Here is a 24,386-nt window from a genome sequence, read left to right on the forward strand (position 1 = left end):
CTTAGCTGGCACCTCTGGTTCAGGGTGTCTCAACTGGAAGGAGTGGCTGAAGTCACTCAAGGCTCAACTGTGGGAGAATCACTTCCAAGCTCACTCCTGTAGCAGCTTTAGGACCTTGTTGGCTATTGGTTGGAGACAAGAGTTTCTTGGCACATGGGCCTCTCCAAAACGTAGCTCCAAACACAGGAGTTAGCTTCTCTGAGTGAATAAGAGAAGGTACCCAAAGTGGAAGCCACGTTAGTTTTAACCTAACTTTGGAAGTGATATCCCATCACTTTGGCTGCATCCTATTCATTACAAGAATAAGTCCAGGGGTGCCTGGGTGATGCAGTCGGTTAAGCGTCCAACTCTTGGTTTCAGCTCAGGTCATGATCTTAGGGTCGTGAGACTGAGCCCCACGCTGGGCTCTGTGCTCAGCGTCGAGTCTGCTGAAGACTCTCCCTCTTGGGACGTGTGGGTGGCACAGTTGGTTCAATGTCTGCCTTCGACTCAGGTCATGATCCCAGGATCCTGGGATTGAGTCCAACATCAGGCTCCTTCCTCGGCAGGGAGCCTGCTTCTCCCTCTGCCTGCTACTCCCCCTGCTTGTGCTCATACTCTGAGAAATAAAACCTTAAAAAAAAAAAAAAAAAAAAGGCTCCCCCTACCTCCCCTGCTCCAGTGCTCTAAAATAAATAATAAATCTTAAAAAAAAAAAAAAATAAAGCTCAAAAAAAAAAAAAAAAGTCTAGCCCACACTCAAAGGGGTTACAATAGGGAATGAAGATGAGGTGCTGGGGATAATTGGGGACCATCTTAGAGGCTGCCTACCACACCATCAACCAATCAATAACTTGTAGTCAACTGACTTAAGAGATGAAAACAATTAGTTTAAACATAGTGGATGTTCTAGTTCTAAATTATTAAAACACTAATTAAAAAATTCAATTCCTTGTCTACCGAGAAACTGAGGAATTTAGGAATGCTTCTATCAATTGGGATAGGCTAGGTCATGTGAACTCAAAAACCTTAGGTTGTTAAAGATGTACTTCTCACTCATGGTTACCTGTCCATCGTAAGTAAGCCTGGGTACTACTGATCTCCATGGAAGGGAGGAAAAACCCCCCCACAACTCTGGAGGGCGATGAAACACTCTGCCCAGAAGTGACACACAGCATTTACTAAACAGCTCACTGATTAACTGGTCACACGACCCTAGCCAACCACAAGGAGGCTAAGATGTACAATCCTAACACATGCACTCCAGAGCCAGAAATACCAGAAGAACAGTACTGATAGACTACCTGTCATTCTGGTCACTAAACATTCAATCCACTCTTATGTCCTACAGAAACTACACATCCTCCAGAATGGTTACAATGGTACAATGAAGAGGACAAAAAGTGTTAGTGAGAATGTGGGGCAACCAGAACTCTCATACATGACTGGCAGGAGTGTTAAATGGTATAAACCATTTGAGAACATCTCTTCATTTGTTTTGAGTAAATACTAATGAAATTGATGGGTTGTATGGTAAGAACACATTTTATAGGAAACTTTCAAACTATTTCCCAAAGACTTACAGATGGAGGTTCATAGCAGCTATTTATAATAGCAAAATCCTGGAAACTCAAATATCCATCACCAGATGAATAAACAAACAGTGGAGTATCCATATATAATGGAATACCCAGTAATACGTTCAGATTTTGTCCATTGTCTGTTGCATTTTGTTTTCAATCATTTACTTCCATGAATTTTAATCTCAAACTACTCTTCACACAGCACCTTATTGTTATTCTAGCAATGTAATGCAGTTTTATACTTGAGGATATAGTGTAAAATTCATTCTTTCATTCACTTTTTAATAGTTGTAATTGGTCTGCCTGCCTGGTCCCTCTAGCTAGTTCTTGATGTTTTGTTTGGTGTTTGAATTTTTTTCTTTGTACTGATTAATCCAGGTTATTAAATAATCAGTTCCTTCAGGGACTCGAATGTCTGGTGTGTGGACCAGTCAGTATCAGTACAAAAGCACAGAAAACTCTTCCCAGTGTAAGCTGGTGATGAGTGGATCATCAAGCTTAATTCCTTAAAATGAGGTACAGTCATGAGCTCTGTATTTCAGGGTGTTCTGAAGAATGGGAAAAGGTTTGGTCCCTAATAAACAGAAAAGAAGTAGTACACAGTGGGCAAGTTAGAGCAGATCTCTATCCAGTTCATATGTAGGCTCTATACTAAAACCCAAAGCTTTAAGTTATAGAGGCAAGTCCCCCTTCTGTTAGCCAAACTGTCATAACAAGCTTATGAGAGAACTTAGGATGTTTTAGATAGCCAGCTCCCCAAAGTTTACCTAATACTCTTAAACATACTAGCATGCACATATTCGTTGAATGAATGGTATTATTTAGAAATGAGTTCTACAACTAGAGGCCCTGCTTAGTTTTTTTTTTTTTTCCTAGTTAGAAAAAAATCCTACCCATATGAAAGTGCCTGAGTACTTAACAGCAATCACTGTAACCAACTACATGTAACAGAATCCAGTGAGAAGCTATTCTTTCAAAAGTTGAGCCTAAGAGACAACCAGATACTATATACCACCTAAAGGGATAACCATACCACCTATGAAGAAGTCTTGGCTGGGGGGTGAGTGGGGTGTGTGTGTGGGGGGGGTGGATCAAACCTGAATCTGGTCATGCTTGAATTCCAGTTACCAATTTACACAGAATAAAGAGTAACAGGTTAGACCATACCACATGGTTATAGTCGGCAAAATCTTACTCTGTCAGGCTCCAGAATAATTTAAACATACAAATTGCAAAAAGTAAAGGAAAATTAAAGGGATAGATACAGATTAAAAGACAGGTAAGTGATAGCAATTAATAACAATGTAAGGTCCCTATCTGGATTCTGACATAAACCTAAAATATCTATGTGACATTTTAGACAATGGAGATTTGAACATTTACTACATATTTGATGATATAACAACTATTAATGTTTTTCGGGGTTTTTATTTTATTTTTTTACATGTGTGGCAAAGGTATTGTCGTTATTTCCTAAACGTCTGCATCTTCTATATCAAACTAAACTATTTATGTAAAAAAATCTGAGGTCTTTTGAAAAAGTTTAAAAGCAACATAGAATTGCTTAGTTTTGGGCCATTCTTGGCTCCTGAACATATTAAGCTAGAATCTACTTTCTTTCCTAGTCCATAATACTATAGCAAAGTTAAGACAAAACATAGCCTAACTGTGGGAATCACTTATTTTGCTAATAAAAACAGAACTAAACCAGTTCAAGTAGCTGAAACTGGGAGATGTTTGTTCCCCACCCTTCACACAGAGAGAGGGCCAGTGCCAAATACAACACTAGATGATGCAATTTAATGATTCATTTCAATATAAAAAGGTCCTATGTGATTCTTCAAAATGAAAATGATTCCAATGTCCATAACTAGCCCTAAGTAAAAACAGCTCCCAATCACTATGCTCTAAGTGTTCCCTAGGACCTGATTCTGAATTTAATTGAAAGCAGGAAAAGCACCCCAACTAGTTTGGCTTATATTCAAATGTGAGAGCTTATATAGTCCAGAAGTAAAGACCGCCAGTGTCTGTGGGCTCAGCTGTGCCACTTCCTTGATGTATGAACTTTGGCAAGTTTCTTAACCTTTCTGTACCTCTGATGTTCATCCGTAAGATGGGGATAATTGTACCTGCCTCTAAGGGTTGTCAGGACTGAATGAACACACATAAACACGTACAAGTGACTAGTGCAAAGCAATATTCAATAAATATTGGCGCTATATATGTAGCTCTGAATTCTGAAGCAGGAAAACTGATATTAAATCTTTACTCTGATGAAAATATAACAATATACTTTCGGAGACTAGAAAGATGTTTTCTCATGGCTGTGAAATAAGGAGCACTGATAATGCTAAAACTGAATGCGAGACTGAAGTCGTAATAGATAATAAATAAAAGAACAGTCACTAGGTACTTATTTTGGAAATTTTTCTAATTTAGTAAAAGTGAAAAAAAAAAAATCAAACCCAGGGCGAAACTTGTCTTAGTGTCTAAGATTTCAAACTAGCTCTTATTGCCAAAAATCAAGAGTAGAGAATTCTAGAAAACGTCTGTTTTAAAATATATAATGAAATATTCTGGAAGTGATTAATTCTTAAAAATACGTACTATAAGCCAGACAAATGTAAAAAAGTGAAGCAAGATGAACTATTTTTCTGGTCATAAAATATTTATTAAGGTATACTTTAGGGAATATAGTGAATATAAAATTTAGGATCACAATATGAAGCAATTTCAGTCCTCTCAAAAGTCAGCCCAGCCCTCAATGCTCTGCAGATGTAAAACCACTGGTGAGACTCACTAAAAGCAGTTTGACTAGTACAGAAGAGGCTTTCATGAACATTTACAACTAGAGCATCTGAATACCTCTTTTAAGTGCAAAACCACACCACATTACACTAATGCAGCAACAATGCATTCATATTGTTCTTATTAGTCATTAGTAGTCAACTTGCATAAAACACCAGAAAAAAGCACAATGGAGCTCACAAAATGGGCTAAAAAATGAACCTGTCCTTGCAAAACACATTGTAATGGAAGAAGACATTAAAAATGTATTATGCACAATACAGAAGCTGCGTTCCAAAGATCTTGAGTGTCATTTCCTCTGTAAAATCAAATTACACAAACCAGGCACAACTAATATTTGGGAGGCAGTGCGTAGCTAAAATTTCATTTAACTAATTACTCAATGATTTAAAAAATCCCCATAAGTCTTTTCTGTCCTGAGGTAGTTGCAAAATAAATCATAACTTGGATATCAACTAGAGCTGAGGCTTTGACTTTTTACTCATTTAAAACTAGTTGTTACTGACAGGAACTACCTTTTGATATTTAAAAGACAGTTGAGAAATGGGCCTCTTACTACACACACAAGATAATGGCTATGTAGGAAAGAGGATTAGCTGCTTCAGAACGTGAGAGATATGGTCCACCATTGCGCTTCCACCCTCCCCGCCCCCTCCCCCCCAACCATTTTAGATTCTTTATTGTCCAAAAAGCCATCAAGAGCAACACAGTAAAGTAGACAAATCATCGTCCTTTGCTGTAGCCAGGGAAGAAAAGGTCAAGTAGAGTCTGCAGAATCTCATTGGGAATCATGAGATAATTCTGGCCAAGATCATGCCGGCAAGCAGGACAGGAGAAAACTTGAGCCTTAAAGGAGCGCTGTAAGCAATCCTAAGGCAAAACCAAAAAACAACAAAAACAAAAACATACCCAATTTCATAAGAGTAACAGCGTGTAGAAAAGTCAATGACTTACACTTTTAAATAGGAACCAGAAATTTAGGATGAACAACAACTGTTAAGGCTTGAATCTGCACTATGAAAACTAGTCTACAGACATGGCTTTAAGTTCCACTTCTAGCACATATTGTGAGACTTAAGGTAAATGACTTTAAATTTTGTGTCCTTTAATTTCCTCATCCAATAAAATGAGAGTGTTAGAATTTATGTAGAGTTTCCACTAGCCTCATCTTCTATGTTGGATTTTAATCCTGTTCTTTCATGACAGAACACCTAAAAAAAAATTTAGGATTCCCCTGCTTAGAACTAAGTTATATACTTCATCAAATCACTTAAATGTAGAATGTGTCTTCCAGAAATATATAGGTCAGGCACAAACACATATGCAGAAGGTTTACTTCCATTTTACAAAAGAAACTTTACAAAACTAAAGTTCAGAAGTTAGGTCAGGGCACACAACCACTGAGCAGTAGAGCAGGATTCCAACCTTGGTTTGACTAAAACTCAATTTTTCCCTTTACACCACACTAATAATACAATATTCAACTCCTCTGGGCATGCTGCCAAACAGAATCTGTTTTAGATTCCATTGTGTAGACGGAATTCAGTTTGCACTATAATATATGAAACGTACATAAGCTCTAACATAGAGAACAGCAACACCACCTTACTTTCTTCTCCACTGCAACTCTCCTCAGTAACTCCAAACATGATACATATGTGCTATTACTGTAGAATTGAAACATGCATTACTGACAAAATGTAATGAAATGTTTCTTAACTGACAAGGTTCCACAACTGTTCTGCTGCATGGAAAAATGCTTTACATGCTAAAAACATGTTTGGAGGTTAGTGTACCCTTTTGTCCTAAACAAGGGTAAATGAGAAAGCAATCTACTTACTTTACAGACATTATGGAGGCAATCTGTTGTCACAGGCTGGTAAACTAGCTCCTGGCAGCAGACACACATAAAAGATTGTTCCAATTTTTTCAGAAAATTCTAGAATGGTACCCAAGGGAAAGAAAAAAGGTTAGCATTTCATAAAATATTAATAAAATTCTAAGTAAGTACAGAAAAATGTCTTTGTCACTATAACACATTTTGTATTAAAAACAAAGTGATGGTAACCATAAGTAAATATATAAAACTGAAGAAACTCCATTCCATTAAGATATACACATTAGTTTTAAATCTTAGAACTGGACTGGAAAAGTGCAAAATCAAAATATATGGCATTAAAAAGTGAACGTTCCCCTTAAATCTCACATTCCAGAGATCACTGTTTTTCCCTTTAAAACAATCATAGACATATGTTAACAAACTGGGATTTAAATAAAAACTTGAAAGAAAAAAAAAATCATGGACAGCTTGTCTCAAAGTCATTACATACAGATCTTTTTTCAAAAAAGCTGGGTAGTAATTCCAGTATATGAACACATATTATTTATTCAATCTTTTGCTGTTACAAAACCTCAATATTTTTTAAGCTAAAAAAAAAAAAATAAAAGCACTAATACTCTGTAGTATCTAATACTCTGAAGAATCAACATACTTATTTTCCTAGGATTATCTTCTATGGTATTTTGCCTCAGTCTAAAAACATCCTATATTTTCCTGATGCCAATGTTTACTCGAATTGGGACTAAATTATAAAAGATAGAGCCATCTTGGGGCCTCTGGGTGGTGTAGTCGGTGAAGTCGACCCTTGGTTTCATCTCAGGTCATGATCTCAGGGTCTTGAGATCAAGCCCCACATCAGGCTGAGCTCAGTGAGGAGTCTGCTAAAGTTTCTCTCTCCTTCTGCCCCTCCCTGTGCTGTCATGTGTGTTCTCTCTAAAATAAATAAATAAATCTTAAAAAAAAAAAAAAAAGATAGAGCCATCTTAAGCAAAGATGATCAAACGGGTACTCCTATACTCATCAAAAGCCATTACTGGTTCCATATTACCCAAGTGTATCTTTTAAACTAGAAGGATAAGTAGTTTTTTAAATAGTTACAAGGCTAATTCAGTTATTTTGGTAGTACGAGAGTGTACTTTTTATGTCTTCTTTTTTTTGGTCAGTAAAAAAGCAGAATGTACAAGAATTTCAGGTCAAAATTAAATCAAAGATCCCATTTCAAAGTTATATCTTGAAACTTATTTACAAACATTATAAAAGTGAATTATCAACAAGTATTACAAAACACACTGAAAGAATGTACCATGTAGGAGAGATATGGAAAGAACTCAAACTTTAACACCAACCTCCCTTCCCCATGACAAACTAGTTTGTTAATGACTGATAATTTCCCTGGTATCTCCATGATCCCTTTAAGAGGCACTACAGATATTCTGAGTTCCTACAATGTGCTAGATACTCATCTGGGTAGAGGTGAGAAAAAGGCAAAGTTTCTACTTTCATGGAACTTTATCTTCCTTTAGGAGAGCAGGCAAAAAAAAAAAAAATCAATTTCAGATAGTAATAACTGAACAAACAAAGCAAATTAAAGCATAAGTAAAGAGTGGCTCTCTTAGGGTAGCCAGGGAAGGCTTCTCTGAGGACTAGGATTTTTCAGAGACTTACAGGAATGAGTGAGCCACATCAAGGTATAGAGAAGAGAATTTTCTAGTCAGAGAGGTCGTACAGGTATAATGGCCTAGAAGGAGGAACAGGTTGAGTGTGTTTAAATAGTACAGAGGTCATACTATAGCTGAAGCACTTTGCCTGAGAGAGTAGCAAGAGGTAGGTAAGGATGGGAAGGTATTGGGATAAAAATGTACAACACATATATAATAAATGCATTTATTTAAAAGTCGTCATTGGCCAACTCCTGATTTTTCTGGCTTAATAAATGTATTCCTGGTTTATCTGAAGAGAATAGGCATAAAATCTGCCCATGGCAATACTACATAAACATCCAGAGTAATCACTAGCAGCAAGGTCACGATCATCTCACCCAGGCATGTAAGATCCTGCCAATAGTGGGATAACCTACTGAATATTATTTTGTCTTTTTTTTTTTTTTTTTTTGGCGGTTTGAGAACTGTCAACTGGTGACTATTTCATATAAAAGTTACACTGAAAGAAGAGCTGACAAGTGTACTTGATTTGCATACATTTACTGAGTCTCACAGGACACAATCACTTCAATAATTTTTTTTAAATTGATAAACAGGACATACATATTAAAAGTCTCACAGTGAAGCCCAATACACATTTCCAATCCAGTCAACGGATGTGCAAAAGAACTTCCATGTACCCTTAGGTGGCTTTTTCCTTCACCTATATCTAGTACTTTGTCTCCTGCCCACCCAGGAACTAGAGCTCATTTGAGTTATCCCTAACCAGCTGTATCCTCTCACCAGAGAATAATTAGATTATTATCAACAACTGTTTGCTGTTTCTTGCTTTCTCTAAGTGAAAATGACCTACTAGAATCAGACTCTCTTTATGCCTGGATATCTTGGCTAAAAAGCAAGTAACACTTCGCATAGAATTAAATCACTTTCCTTCTGTCCTCCAAACATGTAAGCCTCGTTTTACCAAGAATAACCCAACATCTCACATTTATAAGCAAAGGAAATAATGACTCCAATATAAATCTAAACAGTATTTGAAGGGCGCCTGGGTGGCTCAGTCAGTTAAGCGTCTGACTCCTGACTTTGGCTCAGGTCATGATCTCCGGGTGGTGAGATTAAGCCCTGGTCAGGCTCCCCTCACTGAGTGTGAAGCCTGCTTAAGATTCTATCACCCCCTACAACGCCCCACACCATGGCACACTCTCTCTCTCTCAAAACAAAAAGTATTTGATAAATCTCACCCATTTCTAAAAGTTTAAAAATCAGGGGCACCTGGCTGCCTCAGTCTGTAGAGCATAAGCTTCTTTTTTTTTTTTTTTTAAAGATTTTATTTATTTGACAGAGACAGAGACAGCCAGCGAGAGAGGGAACACAAGCAGGGGGAGTGGGAGAGGAAGAAGCAGGCTCATAGCGGAGGAGCCTGATGTGGGGCTCGATCCCGTAACGCCGGGATCACGCCCTGAGCCAAAGGCAGACGCTTAACCGCTGTGCCACCCAGGTGCCCCAGAGCATAAGCTTCTTGATCCTGGTGGTGTGAGTTTGAGCCCCACGTTGGGGGTAGAGATTACTCAAAAATAAATAGAAAATAAAAATAATAAAAATAAAAATAAAATAAAAATACAATACAATACAATAAAATGAATAAATAGGGATGCCTGGCTGGCTCTGGCTCAGTCAGTAGAGCATGTGACTCTTGATTTTGGGGTTCTAAGTTTGAGTCCCATATTGGGAGATTACTTAAAAATAAAATCTTAAAAAAAATATATGTATATAAATAAATATACATATGTGAATATATAAATATATGAATGCATGTTTAAAAAATTTTACCAGGGAACATTCTTCCTTAATATTGATAACCATTTCTCAAATAAAAAGCCACATAAAAATGAGTTCTCTCTATATTTAGACAGAAAGATAACTAACCCCATCTCAGACACACGAGAAATTCTGGCTAATGAATGGACAGAAACAAAGGGAACACTGGAAAGAAGAAATTACTAGAAGATGACAGGATAAAAATTCAAGAGAGGATACTAAAGCTCATCCACAATTAGTTGCATGGAGGAAAAAACCCAGAAAAGTAACTATATTACACCTAATAAGGGGTTACTATCTAATAAAATGGAATATTCTAATTTTAAGTAAAATTATAGACATAATAAAAGCAAGTGAACAAAGAAGGAATAAATTCACATCTGAAAATTCCAGCTTCTGGAATTTGATAAGAAAGCTTCATTTGCAAAATACAGCTTAACACAAAATCAACACATGAGTTGTAATTTCTTTTCACTTTAAAATTTCATGATCACCAAAAAATGGGGGAAAAAATCCAAAACATATAAAGTATTTAAATAAATCAACAGGTTTTTTTTTTTTTACCACTATTAAACATGTGCTGAACTGCTTAAGATTTACACCATCAGATAACTTTGAACTACAGCAAGAAATTTCCCAATGAGTTTTAAATTGTGTTACACAAACTGAAAATTCTTCCCATGAACAGTGCTTTCAACATAAATGAGTAAGTTCAGGCACAGAGAGGCCAAAACCAACAACTAAGAGGCCTAAAATCAATTTAAAAGCATTTAAGTATTACTTTAGTTTATTTCTGAAAGGCAGTAGCCCTGGATGAGAGGGTTACATAAAAACATCAAGTTTTGACTGACTTGCAAAGGATGTTATTTTTTACTATTTGTTAACATTAGAACATTATTATTAAAAAAACCTTTACATACTGGACCTTCCACAAGAGATGCAAGCACTTCATCCCATAGCTTCTGGTTTTGGTGATCTTCTCTAATTAGATGTTGTTGTTGAGGGGTTAGTTGGAAAGCCTCAACTGCTTCTGCTGAATCTGGTGTTTTTAACACTTTGGAGGCACTTGGACAATCATCTAGATTTATTTAAAAATACACAAGCAGACTTATGAGTGATTCTAAGTAGAACTATGAGATCAAAGAGTTAACTGGCACCAGTAATGTTTAACATGAAGATAACCTGCATAAAGCAGCATCTAACTTCCCTTGGAGTTGTGAATACTGCATTTGCTGCCGTTTTGGCTCCGACGCTACTACAATACACAAAAAGTCCCACGCCTCTCTGCCACTCCCAAACATCTCTTTTAATTTCTGATTCGTTTCTCAATTTATTCTCTTAATATTTTTCTTTATTAGTAACTATGTTTTTAGGACTTACGTCTGCAATCATTACCTACCTTCTGTAGTCGGCCTTTTTGAGGCTCCACTGGCCTGCTTCTTTGACTGTCCTTTAGTCTTCTTCCCTTCCTTATCTGAAGGGTAACCTACTGGATACTGATGGGGAAAAAAGTACAATATAGATTTAAGTTTTGCAAAGAAGTGTGTGTGGGGGTGTCTAGATGCTGCTGAGAAATTTAAAAAAGGAAGGGGTGAAGAGTCTATATTTTACCTAAACTGAGAGACTTTATATAAAGGAAACAGACATTTAAAGGACAGAAGACTATTAAAATCCCCAATTCAGTGTAAAACCATGTAGTTAAGATACTCCATTTTATAAAATAATGATCTTAGTCTCAGATCTAAAAGAGGAAAGACAAGTTTTCAGGAGATTTGAATAGGTGGCTTAAAAAGTTTAAGGAAGAGAAGAATCTAGATATGAAGGTAAGTAAAGATCAACCACAGAGCACAGTATGCACTCATACAGATGGTATTACACTCAATTGTGGAGCCAATCTTTAAAAAACAAAACAACTCCTCCCCCAACACTAAGGACTAAATTTCTTATCTCCCAAAATAAGGGGGGGAAGGGGCTTTTAGAACACCTAAAGCCACTAAATTACTGAATTCTTTATCAGCTAAGGTTAGACTTTAAGGAATAAAGTCTACCTATTTGTGTTTTAGTGGCTATCCTTTTTTGGGGGACATGCTTTGTTGATAACACTGATACTTAAAGTTCAACATGTTTTAGGCCCCAACAATGATATTATTCACTTATCTTAATAGATGGGCTTACATGCTTCTGCTTACAGTTTCAAATCTAACCTGTCTAGAACACTGCTCTGCTGAACAATGAATCTGAAAAAAATCTTTTAAAAATGGATTTAACAAGTTATTTTTTTATATTGTTATAAAAAGAATTATTTTGGCAGTTATTTTAGCAGCCGATGGGTCTCATTTAATTAATGAAACAATTAATTCTACAAGTTTAAAAAGAAAACAAAAACAGACACAGACTTGCACTAGAAAACACACACTCACCTGCCTGGGTGGTCAGACACTTGCCCATAGTTCAGCCCCTACACATGCAGTGTGGGCAGAGCCAGGGGAAATGAAAAGCTGGTAGTCTTTACAGGAAGCACAACAATGGGGAACGATGGAGGATGAACTCAAACCATGCTCTGAAGTCAGTGTCAGGGACAAAGTCTAGGGTGCATAGGCAGTGGACAGGGAATGTAGCCATACCATCCATTATGCACACAAAACCAACAAAGTCTTATATGGGTTAACAGCTGAACATGGGCAAAGGGGAAAAAAAAAAGGCAAAGCACTAAAGGTGGTGACAGGACAGAGAAGCAGCTTTGAGGGGGAAGAGAAAAAAGGGGTGAGGAAAAGTGAGAAGGGTAGGAAGCAGACCACTCTTACAAGCCACCTCCCCCTTCCCCTACCAGAGACACACCCCCTGTGCCCTCTAGGATAAACTTCCCTTCTTAAGGCCTCCTTTATATAAATTTTATGTATCCCTCTCCGTCATTCTTCAAGTCATTTCCAAATTGAATTGGAAATATTTTACTTCTCATTGAAGGCCTGGGTTTTCCCAAGCACAATTCTTGGTCTTAGGGCAGTTTGACACCTAGAATGCTACCTTTTTGCTTGTTTTCCTTCTGTGTAACTTGCATGATTTCATTCCTCACCCCTTAAAGTCCACTGATCAATTGCCACGAGTTGTATCCAGTGTTAAGGCACAAAGATATTACAGAGGTGCGCATTTTTATGAACATACAAGTAGCCTAGACAAATGTTATCTAACCTGTAAACGTAGACATAGTCTCCTTGACCGTTCTATTCCTTCTGAGGTCCAAGGAGCAGGTTCAACATCATCTCTTCTTAAAAGGTAGCGCCAAACCAAGAATCCATGGCTTGATGAAATTTCTGGCCAGTATTTCACCACCTAAATCAGTATTTTGTAGTAGTTTGAGATTAAATATTTAGACTTACTCATAATATATTACTAGTTTAAGTACACTTGACTAAACTAAATGCAACTTCAAAAGATACTTGCTTTGTTGTAGTAACAGTAAATAAAAAATATTCACTAAAAATATTGTTTTGACCTTATTTCCTAATTAAGATAGTTCCCATATAAGTACACATTGCTATAAATTTGAAATATTAACAAGATTATGCTCACAAATAGATTCCTGCATAATAGATAAAAATGGTGGCAGTAAATGCCTCCATTTTTTAAAAGAAAACAACCTATTTGACAAATTATAACGTGCTTGACTTTGAAAATCTATAAGAATCAGTATCTACAATGGTCACATTATTTAAATAGTTTTATCATAGTGAATATACACTTATAAAAAGCTTAACTCAAAATGTAACTCTGCCCTTATGGACTTCAAATAAACATTAAGAGAAAAGTATTAAAGTTAGGAGCTCACTTTGTATATTTGTTACATTTCCAGAAAAAGTAGAAATACCAACGAAGGTGATCTACTATTTCCTTTAGCCCACCCAGTAGAGTAGTTCCCTTTGGCAACCCTGTCTTGAAAGCCCAGGAAGAATGACTAACAAGATGTCATGCCAGATAGAGCACCTTATAAATGCCATCATATCTGTTGCCTTCTTCAGGAGCATATTTGCTGATCTTCCTCCCTTTAAAACTGCGTATCACTCTGACTGGCTTACCAGCTCTCCAATTCCGAGACTCTGCTCCAATTTTATCATCCAATGGAGCATCACAGTTTAGGGCCAATGCCCTAAAAAATAAAACAAAGTCTTTATACCAAGTAATCTTTAAGTACATAATCGCATTATTAGCTCAATTAAAAGGTGAATTATGCCTTACCTGATGGTTAAGATTCTATGATTCTTTCCATATTATTCCAGATAATAGGATTATGCTTTCCCCCACCAGCAGAGAAGACAAATCAGTTTTCTGATGTCACCCCCAAGCCAGGGGATTGGTTCTCAGATAGCCTGTAGGGTTCTTCTGAAAGTAATAACATCTGTGCCACGTATAATAGAAAACAACTAGAAATACATGGAATTTTTTTAAAATAACGTTTGTTGAGGGAAGGGAGAAAGTTGGAAAACTAAAGCAAGTGATTGTTGTAGTATTTATTTTTGATAAGGGAGTGAGGTAAATTGCTGGAATAATGTAGAAAGAAATCCAGGAAAATGAATTTGTCAGCAAGGTACAGATGACCTTTCTAGGTCTACTTTCCACATTCCAGATAGAGAATCCTTAACGTCTAGAAGCTATTAAAGAACAAGTTTAATATGATAATATAAAGACTTCGAGTAAAAAGTTTAAATAAAACTGAAGCATTCAAATGCCTGTGTTAAATCATGACAATAAAGATTTTCGGCTCCTCCAGATCACTATTTTTATGATGACATGTGAACAAGGAGGAACAGAGTGAGAAGCAGCACCTGATTTAGTTGAATCTTAGCAGGTGTACTCAATTAGTAGTAATTAATCAGTAAGGGTATGTAAGAAGACCTTTCTTGGGAGAACTTAATCCTGCCAAAAAACAAAAACAAAAACAAAAAAACAAAACAACCCCACCAAACTAGAATCTACTTAAAATTAGTATTCTTCTTCTCAGATACCTACTTCCTAACTTAAGTGGAAAAAAAACCCACTGAGAACATGTAAGGTTAAAACACATACACACCCAATTTGGTAAATTCAGATATGATACAAAATACTTTTTCAGGGTATAATTTTACGCAGGCTCAAATAAAAAAAAACTGACCTTATGACTAAATGTCTAATCTACCCAGATCTCTTGATCAGTTATATTGTTAAAGTAAATAAACTGAAAGTGTTTTGTTTAAAAAAAAAAAAAAAACCACTTTATAAATGTGGTCAAATAAAGTTTACCAAGTTATCTTTTTTTATCTCAAAGGGAGATGCATGAAATCTCTGGGAGGTAGAAGAAAATGTAACCAACCTTCTAGGGCTAGTATTCCATCTTATTTATGTAATACCTATTGAGATATATATACTTCATCTTCTTAAAGAGGTAGGAAAAGGACAAATACTATTTTCACATTAATGAGTGGAATGGTTCGGTGCTTACAGGCACCTTCATTCAGAATGATTGCCACCACTAACTGGCATTATTAACTCACTTCTAGCTTCACAAAAGTATGTAGGTAGTTCAAGTATGTGAAAAGAATCTAAGATCAAACTAGGTGAAACAAGGCTTTTCCATTACTCTGCAGCTCAATCGATTGCTTCTAACTGCCCTTATAAAGGATGGCTAGGTTACCTTGCTGCCCTCTTCAGTTTCATAAAGCGAAAAGCTGAGAAGAAATAGGAACAAACTTCTCAAAGCAAGAAGCAGGAGCCAAACTATCCTTTAGTGGAGAAGCGAAAATGCACTGGACCATATACTAGTCAGGAAAGAGTATAATATGGGGCAGAGCTAAGGGTCTTTCACCCCAGTTTTCATGTTTATAAAACATATAGGTATCTTTGCCCAGAGGTCTTTACAATCACTATGCATACTCAAAAGCTTAATGTATAAATTAACTGAACAGATGTCAGAGTCCCTATAAGTCAATCGGAAATGTTTTTGAGTTAATATTTTATATTCACTACCTTCCTTTCAATATAAACATTTTTACTACTTTTCAATTATTTTCTAATAAGATTATAACATATGGCAAACAGGGTTATACTTATTAGATTCTTTAAAAGCTTGGAAAATATTTACCATGTATATTACAAGTGCAGGAAGTTAGGAAACAAACCTCATTCAAGCAAAATCATCTATTGTTATTAAAAGGTAAATATAATTTTCAGATTTGACAACGTGAAAAGCCCTTTTGTAAATTCAAGATAATACTTTCACCGACAAAAACACATCAAAATCTTTCTAACTCCTTTTAAGATCATTCCTCCTGAAGAGCTGCTATTCTGCTAGGAAAAGACTAGCTAAGGACTGGACTCCTGCCTCAGGAATGTTTTCACCAGCAAATCTGACCTGTCTCCTCTGCTGGTTCAGTTAAATAATCCTACTGTCAGAAATAATATAGAAGGAAGACATAAAAACAGATTGTATGTAATTTGGTATGCAACAAATTCTTGAAATCATATTGGTGTATTCTTTACTTCACACGGTAATCAGAAATTAAGGGCACACTACTTAAAACCGAGTGATTTAGACTCAAGAAAGAAAAATACTCATTTTTACTCAATAATCCATAAAACACCCTTAACAATAGGATATAAAAATTTCAACTTTATGAAATTGATCAAAAAATTATCAATATGACAAGTTATAATGTGGTCGTTGCTATCTGATGGTTTGGGTCACTTTATTATTGCTATTAGCAAGCACCTTTGAAATAAAACATTTTAAAATCATTTTTTGTTCCCATGGAAGCTGGAATGTCATTAATACTTCTATAGAACAAAGGTTAGCACAAGGTGGCTCTTTTGTAATGCTTTGTAAGTATTTACTTAGAAAAGGTCATTTTTGTAATTAAACATCCTCTTTTATAGCACTGAAGAGACATTATAAATTCTAAAAGCACCCTGAGTGTAGTTCTGATTAAGTTTATCTGATGTTTCACTTATGCCCACAAATGCGGCTCTCGAACTTAAACCTATCTCACATTCGTTAAGTCTCTTTTAAAAAGAAGTCTGTTACTTTAAAAGATAAATCTGTGTTGAGTAAAACATAACTTTGACCTATGGGATAGTAGATAGCCACCTTGTCCTCAATTTCACTTACATAGGTTCCCTTCCTTCAAATGTTTCAACATGTTTTTAAATGTAAAACACATGTATTAAGACTGGGAATTATGCCATTTAAAAAGTAGTATGAAGAAATGTTAGAATGCTTAAAAATAATTATATAATCAGGTAATGGGATTTTAAATTTAGATCTTTAACTGTCAATTTAAGATTCTCCCCTATAGTCTAACTTACAAATTACATTACTATAATCAAACTTTTATACAAAGCCCAAATAGTCTTTACAAACTCTAACAATAAAGAGTACCTGTTCATGTTTGTTAATGTTTGATCAGCCGATGGTGCACCAATTCTTTTATTACCAGCAAGATTTTTACCACCACTCCCAGTGTATGTGAATTCATCACCTCGGTCCTATGGGAAAAGATTTTCAGCATTAAGATACCTAAACCCAAGTATAATCTTGCCAATTCTTATTTTACAGTCAGAACATTTGGTTAGGATGTTATGAATTTACATGTTCTCTTTCAAGGTACCTTGAGAGATACTTGCCAAAATATCTCAAATGCAGTTGTGTACGCAGTACATCTTCAAGTTATATCAAGTTACATCACATGATCATTTTAAAGTTAGAGCTTCCAGTACCTCCAAATATGGCTATTCTCATGCTATGTACATAAAGGACTAATCTCTAGGATGTTACAAAATAAGATTTATAGACTGGGAATATTGTTTCGTTTAATTCAATGGTATTAAAATAAACATCAATATTCTCTTGTAGGATTTTACAGCATACCATTTTAGTAAATACTTCATATCTGATTTCTCATCAGCAATCTACACCATACCCAAGTTTGCTGTTAAAATTCAAAATTAAAATCCTAACAGCTTAGTAAGTTCCCCACATTTCATATTATACAGGTTCACTTAAATTACATTCAGTGAAATAATAGCCTATTATTAAAAAGGAAAAGAATTTGAAAACTAAAATTTGTATAAAGGGTCTACTAAATGTGAAAAAAACATGCCAAAGGAACTAGATGTTACAGAAACTAGGACCACAAATATCTCTGTATTAATTACAAATTTATATTGATATTACTAAGTTATTGATTCAGTACTCAAAATCAGTTGAGAAGAGTATCAGTATACAAATTAACTCTACTAATATTATCGAAATAGTGGCTCACTCTTTTTTTTTGATTAGTTTACAGACCATGTTCAGTCTCAGGTATATAACATAGTGATACAAGTTTAAACATTATGCTGTGCTCACCACAAGTGTAGCTACCATCTGTTTCCAGACAATGCTATTACAATATCACTGACTAGGTGAAGAAAAAAGATGGCGAAGGAGTAGGGGACCTTTTTTCAGCGGGTCCCCTGAACTGAGCTGGATATCTACCAGATCATCCTGAACACCCACGAAATCAGCCCGTCTGAGACGCAGGAAGATACATCTGGATCTCTACAAACGAACATCTGGCACTGAGTATTGAGGTATGAAGCGGGGAGCCGTGAATCTGCACACAGATATCGGAAGATAAACGGAAGGGGGAGGGAGCCCCCAGGCTCAGGTATCGGGAAGCAGTAGCCACCTGCACTGGGAAGCGGGCCAGATTCGCGGACTGGTAGCTGCCGATAAAGCAGACTGAGACTGGGAGTGCACGCGCGACCAGACTGAAAACCTGAGCTCCAGAAAATGCGTGAATGACACTGAAACAAGGAGCTCGGGGAACCCAGGGCAGTTGGCAGTGTTAGAAGCACAAAGGACAGAGATATGCTGGACCAGGGAGTGAGGACTGGGAGACTGGCTGTGGGGCACAGAACCCGGGATGGGGCAGGGTTTTTAGCAGCACCGACAGAAACAGAGTTAAAGTGGCCAGGAGAGCTCAGTGGAGAGCAGACTGCGATCTTTCTGTTCTGAGACAGAGGCTAGGATAAGGCCACTGTAGCTCTGACTCTCAGAAGAGTCACAGCAAACCGCCAGGGAAAGCCACCAGAAAACAAAAGCCCTGAAATACTGGTTCGCATTGTGCCCATCCCCACCCCCTCTCACAGGGAACAGGGCAACTCTACACAAACAGGGTTGCCTGAGTATCAGTGTGGCTGCCCCCCACCCCCCACAGAAGGCAGGCTGAAAAATCAAGAAGCCCACATCCCTAAGGTCCCTATAAAACAAGTGCACACTGCCTGGGTCCTGGTCAATAATTTGGGCTCTGTGCATCCCCGCAACCTCTCATTCTTTTCAAATGCACATGGAACTTTCTGCAGAATAGACCATATGCTGGGTCACAAAACAGGTCTCAACTGATACCAAAAGACTGACATTATTCCCTGTATCTTCTCAGACCACAATGCTTTGAAACTGGAACTCAATCACAAGGAAAAATTTGGAAGAAACTCAAACACTTGGAAACTAAGAACCATCCTGCTCAAGAATGACTGGGTAAACCAGGGAATTAAAGATGAGCTTAAGCAATTTATGGAAACCAATGAGAACGAAAACACAATGGTCCAAAACCTACGGGACACTGCAAAGGCAGTCCTAAGGGGAAAATACATAGCCATCCAAGCCTCACTCAAAAGAACAGAACAATCTAAAATGCAGTTTTTATATTCTCACGTAAAGAAGCTGGAGCTAGAACAGAACAGGCCTAACCCATGCACGAGAAGGCAGGTGATCAAGATTAAAGCAGAGATCAATGAATTAGAAACCAGGAGCACAGTAGAGCAGATCAATAAAACTAGAAGCTAGTTCTTTGAAAGAATTAATAAGATCAATAAGCCCCTGGCCAGACTTATGCAAAAGAATAGAGAAAGGACCCAAATTAATAAAATTATGAATGAAAGGGGAGAGATCACAACCAACACCAATGAAATAGGAAGGATCATTAGAAATTTTTATCAACAACTATATGGCAATAAATTAAACAACCTGGAAGAAATGGATGCCTTCCGGAAACCTATAAACTACCAAGTCTGAAACAGGAAGAAATTGCTTAAACAGACCAATTAATTATGAAGAGATTGAAGCAGTTATCAAAAACTTCCCAAAAAACAAGAGTCCAGGGCCTGACGGATTCCCCGGGGAATTCTACCAAACATTCAAAGGAGAAATAATACCTATTCTCCTGAAGCTATTTCAAAAAATAGAAGCAGAAGGAAAACTACCAAACTCATTCTATGAGGCCAGTATAACCTTGATCTCCATACCAGGCAAAGACCCCATCAAAAAGGAGAATTACAGACCGATATCCCTGATGAATACGGATGCCAAAATTCTCAACAATATCCTAGCTAATAGGATCCAACAGTACATTAAAGGGGTTATCCATCATGACCAAGTGGGATTCATCCCTGGGATGCAAGGTTCAACATTCGCAAACTGATCAGTGTGATAGATCACATCAACGAAAAAGTCAAGAACCGTATGATCCTTTCAATTGATGCAGAAAAAGCATTTGACAAAATTCAGCATCCTTTCCTCATTAAAACACTTCAGAGTGTAGGGATAGAGGGTACATTCCTCAATTTCATCAAAACCATCTATGAAAAGCCTACAGCGAATATCATTCTCAATGGGGAAAAGCTGAAAGCCTTTCCCTTAAGATCAGGAACATGACAAGGATGCCCACTCTCGCCATTATGATTCAACGTAGTACTAGAAGTCCTTGCAACAGCAATCAGACAACAAAAAGGGATAAAAAAGGTATTCAAATCGGCAAAGAAGAAGTCAAACTATCTCTCTTCGATGGAAAACCCAAAATATAAAAAGCTTCTGCACAGCAAAGGAAACAGTCAAAAAAACTAAGAAGCAGCCCATGGAATAGTAGAAGATATTTGCAAATGACACTGCAGATAAAAGACTGGTATCCTAGATCAACAAAGAACTTCTCAAACTCAAAACATGAGAAACAAATAATCAAATCAAAAAATGGGCAGAAGATACGAACAGACACTTTTCCAATGAAGACATACAAATGGCTAACAGACACATGAAAAAATGTTCAAAATCATTAGTCATCAGGGAAATTCAAATCAAAAAACCACACTGAGATACCACCTTACGCCAGTTAGAATGGCAAAAATGGGACATGGCAAGAAACAACAATTGTTGGAGAGGGTGTGGAGAAAGGGGAACCCTCTTACACGGTTGGTGGGAATGCAAGTTGGTACACCACTTTGCAAAATAGTGTGGAGATCCCTCAAAATGTTAAAAATAGAGCTACCCTATGACCCAGCAACTGCACTACTGGGTATTCACCCCAAAGATACAGACATCGTGAAGAGAAGGGCCATATCCACCCAATGTTCATAGCAGCATTGTCCACAATAGCTAAATTGTGGAAGGAGCGAGATGCCCTTCAACAGACAAATGGATAAAGAAGATGCGGTCCATATACACAATGGAATATTACTCAGCCATCAGAAAGAACGACTACCCAACATTTACAGCAACATGGATGGGACTGGAGGGGATTATGCTAAGTGAAAGAAGTCAAGCAGAGAAAGACAATTATCATATGGTTTCACTCATTTATGGAACATAAGAAATAGGGAGATTAGTAGGAGAAGGAAGGGAAGAACGAAGGCGGGGTATACAGAAAGGGGAATGAACCATGAGAGACTATGAACTCTGGGAAACAAACAGGGCTTCAGAGGGGAGGGGGGTAGGGAATTGGGATAGGCCGGTGATGAGTATTAAGGAGAGCATGTATTGCATGGAGCACTGGGTGTTATATGCAGACAATGAATCATGGAACACTACCTCAAAAACTAAGGATGTACTGTATGGTGACTAACATAACATAACAAATTTTTTAAAACCCAAAAAACGAAAAACAATACCACTGACCTCATTTCTTATGCTGTGCCTTTTATTCCCATGACTTACTCATTCCATAACTAGAAGACTGTATCTCCTACTCCTCTTCAACCATTGTGCTCATTCCCCCACCCAACAATGTTTCTTTATTGCAAGAGTTTAATTAGTTTAGATTGAACTTAAAACAATGACGTTTTCTCTACTTAATCGTTGTCTGTAGTAAAGGTCAATTATTTTGCACCTTGTTTTTCTTTTGGATTAAGTCATAACTAAAATCTCATGGTTTTAGAAGGGCTTTTATCTGTCCAAAAACCTTGACTTCACTTTTTGTTGATCTAATACTGAAGTCTATATTTTGAAGACTAAGGCATTAAGGAATTTCATCTTTAGTGTGTATTCCATTTAAAGGAAATCTAATAAATAACTACACCTAGAGCAGCCCAGAACACTTCTTAATCAGAAAGTCTTCCAAATGTTACTTGGATTGACTTCACAATGCTCATTTTCATAACCCTGTCAACTTTTTTAAAAAAAAGATTTATTTGTCAGAGAGAGAAAGCACGCTCATGTGTGCGCACACAAGCAGGGAGCCCCATGTGGGGCTTGATCCCAGGACCTGGGATCATGACCTGAGCTGAAGGCAGATGCCTAACCAACTGAGCCACCCAGCCATCCAGCTCCCCTGTCAACTTTTAAAGTTATAATTATGGTAGTGCTATAAAGGAAAAAGTAGTGGTGACTAGAACGGCATAATAGAGGCAACCTAAGCTTTAAAACTAAGTAGCATTTAAAATGAAAGAACAAAACATTTCTGATTATTCCTTAAACAGCAAATAATCAAGTCAGAATAATTAAAATTCTACGTCATTAACTCATCAATACTTTATTCATCACACCAACAGAAACTTTTAATTATTATTAGGGGAAAAAAAATTGCTGGACTGTCAGAATTCAGCCAATATATTAGTTCAGACTAATTTTCCTAAGGAAAAATGATCAGCCCACATTTGTTACATATTATAGTCCATGCTCCACAAAGTTGTACCCCTGTGGGTCAGTAACCTAAAGAAGCCTGCTATTTGAGAACACCTCACGTAAGAAGCCATCATCTATATAGGGGGCATACTACTGCCCCAGAGTGACTCAATTTCCCAATCTCGACTTCTCTCAAGTTGTAAAGTAGCTGCATAACACAACAAGCTGGATGCTCCCATTCCTGCCACTACCTTTTATCAAGGAAAAGACCTTCATCTCAATCTTCTCACTGTCCCCCCACCCCCCGCAAAGACTATCAGATAAATATCCTAAAACACAGTTAAGATCACTAATCTTTTCCCAGACACCTTTAATGATTCTTTAATTCAAAGCTATCTAGTGTACAGCTTCAATCTGCCAGCTTCTCTCAAAATACCCCTTACGTGTTTGCAAAACTGGGTACTACCACTTTACTGCTGATAACACCCACCTAGCATTTACTCCGTGTGTCTGTGAAGTTAGGCTAAGCATTTTACGTGTGATTCTTTTAATGCTCACATCAACCCTCTGAAGTACTTTTTTAAAGCCTTATTTTATAGATGAGGCAGAGGTTCATTACCTTGCCTAAGGTCACTTAGCTAGTAAGAGATGGCACCAGGACACAAACCCAAAACAGTTTGGTTCCAGAATTTGTTCCTGATCACTTGAGCAAACTATTTCTCAGGACAACTGTAAAAGGCAGATCATCTTTGTGAGTTCACATTCCTCTAGTGAGGTTACCCTAACACAGGGCACTAAAACTAGCATTTGATTCTCAAGTTACTAGACTAAAATATTAACTAGTTTATCAACAGGTATTCAGTAGTTTCATGTCCATTCATCTGGACAAAACAAAGATTATGGGCTCCGTGAATGTTATACTTAAAGGTTTCAAAACAAAATTTTTTCTCAAATGAGAAAAGTTTATTTAGGTTTCCTCCACCCATTTCTGTAGATATGACCTGCCTGCAATAAGAGATCAAAAGATTAAAAATGCTTATAAAATGTATTAACATCTCCAAATATATCTTAGCTGGTGATCTAAGCCTATGTGTTTTAGCTCCAAAATGAATTATTCTTTACATTACTTAATAGACTGAGAATTAATTGCTTAAGATACATAATTAACAGCTCATTAGTACTTTTCTCTACAATGTTTAATGTTTGACTATTAACTATACTCAAAAGATGAGGAAAAAGGGAAGTAGTAATAACCATCTCAATTCTACCTGGTACTTATTTTCACCTCTACATGTTTATGTTTTGTATATTTAAGATAAGCTCTGCTCTAGACAATGCAACTTTTTGAATCCTCGTTATATGCTAAGACTACATAAATTACCTCATTTAATATCAGTAAATTTGACATAAAATGGTGCTACTATTTTTTTCTATTTTACACATTGGGAAAGTCTCACATACAAATGTCAGAGTCTAGATCAAACACAACTGGCTTGTTGCTAAAAACATGTTAAAAAGATTCTACTGTTAGTTGGCTTGTTTTCTTACAGAGCCTTAAAAAAAAATCTAGTGTTGACTGTAGTAAACTATACAACATCCTTTGTATTTCTGAAAAATACAACTTAAAAATAGGCATATTAAATGAGTACTCAAATAATTACCCTGCGTAGTTCCATCTTCAGTTTCCTTTGCCATGCTAGTGTAAACATACTGCCAAATCTGCCTGTTAGAAAAATGGCAAGCCTTTCTACCTTTGTCTGAAAACATGCATCTTGGCCTCTACACAGCTGTAACAT

At 36.8% G+C, this 24,386-nt stretch overlaps 1 protein-coding gene across 5 annotated transcripts in view; it reads right to left on the bottom strand.

Annotated features, from left to right (window-relative positions):
• Positions 1-24,386, bottom strand: part of UHRF2 (ubiquitin like with PHD and ring finger domains 2) — a 115,570-nt gene that overhangs the window by 18,621 nt on the left and 72,563 nt on the right. For 2 of the 5 annotated variants that reach the window (XM_087869656.1, XM_087869654.1), the window contains 6 exons: positions 17,095-17,201; positions 13,671-13,833; positions 12,879-13,019; positions 11,089-11,185; positions 10,610-10,767; positions 6,211-6,309 (listed from right to left, as the gene is read on the bottom strand). In XM_087869656.1, the coding sequence (XP_087725782.1) occupies positions 6,211-6,309; positions 10,610-10,767; positions 11,089-11,185; positions 12,879-13,019; positions 13,671-13,833; positions 17,095-17,201 (765 nt within the window). Of the gene's footprint in view, positions 1-4,209; positions 5,241-6,210; positions 6,310-10,609; positions 10,768-11,088; positions 11,186-12,878; positions 13,020-13,670; positions 13,834-17,094; positions 17,202-24,386 lie in introns of those variants that run through there. The other 3 variants (XM_045780210.2, XM_045780211.1, XM_087869655.1) reach the window with 3 other exon arrangements.

Source organism: Ursus americanus, chromosome 18, assembly GCF_024610735.1.
Source record: "Ursus americanus isolate L20-20 chromosome 18, mUrsAme1.1.p, whole genome shotgun sequence".
Classification (NCBI taxonomy): Eukaryota; Metazoa; Chordata; class Mammalia; order Carnivora; family Ursidae; genus Ursus; species Ursus americanus.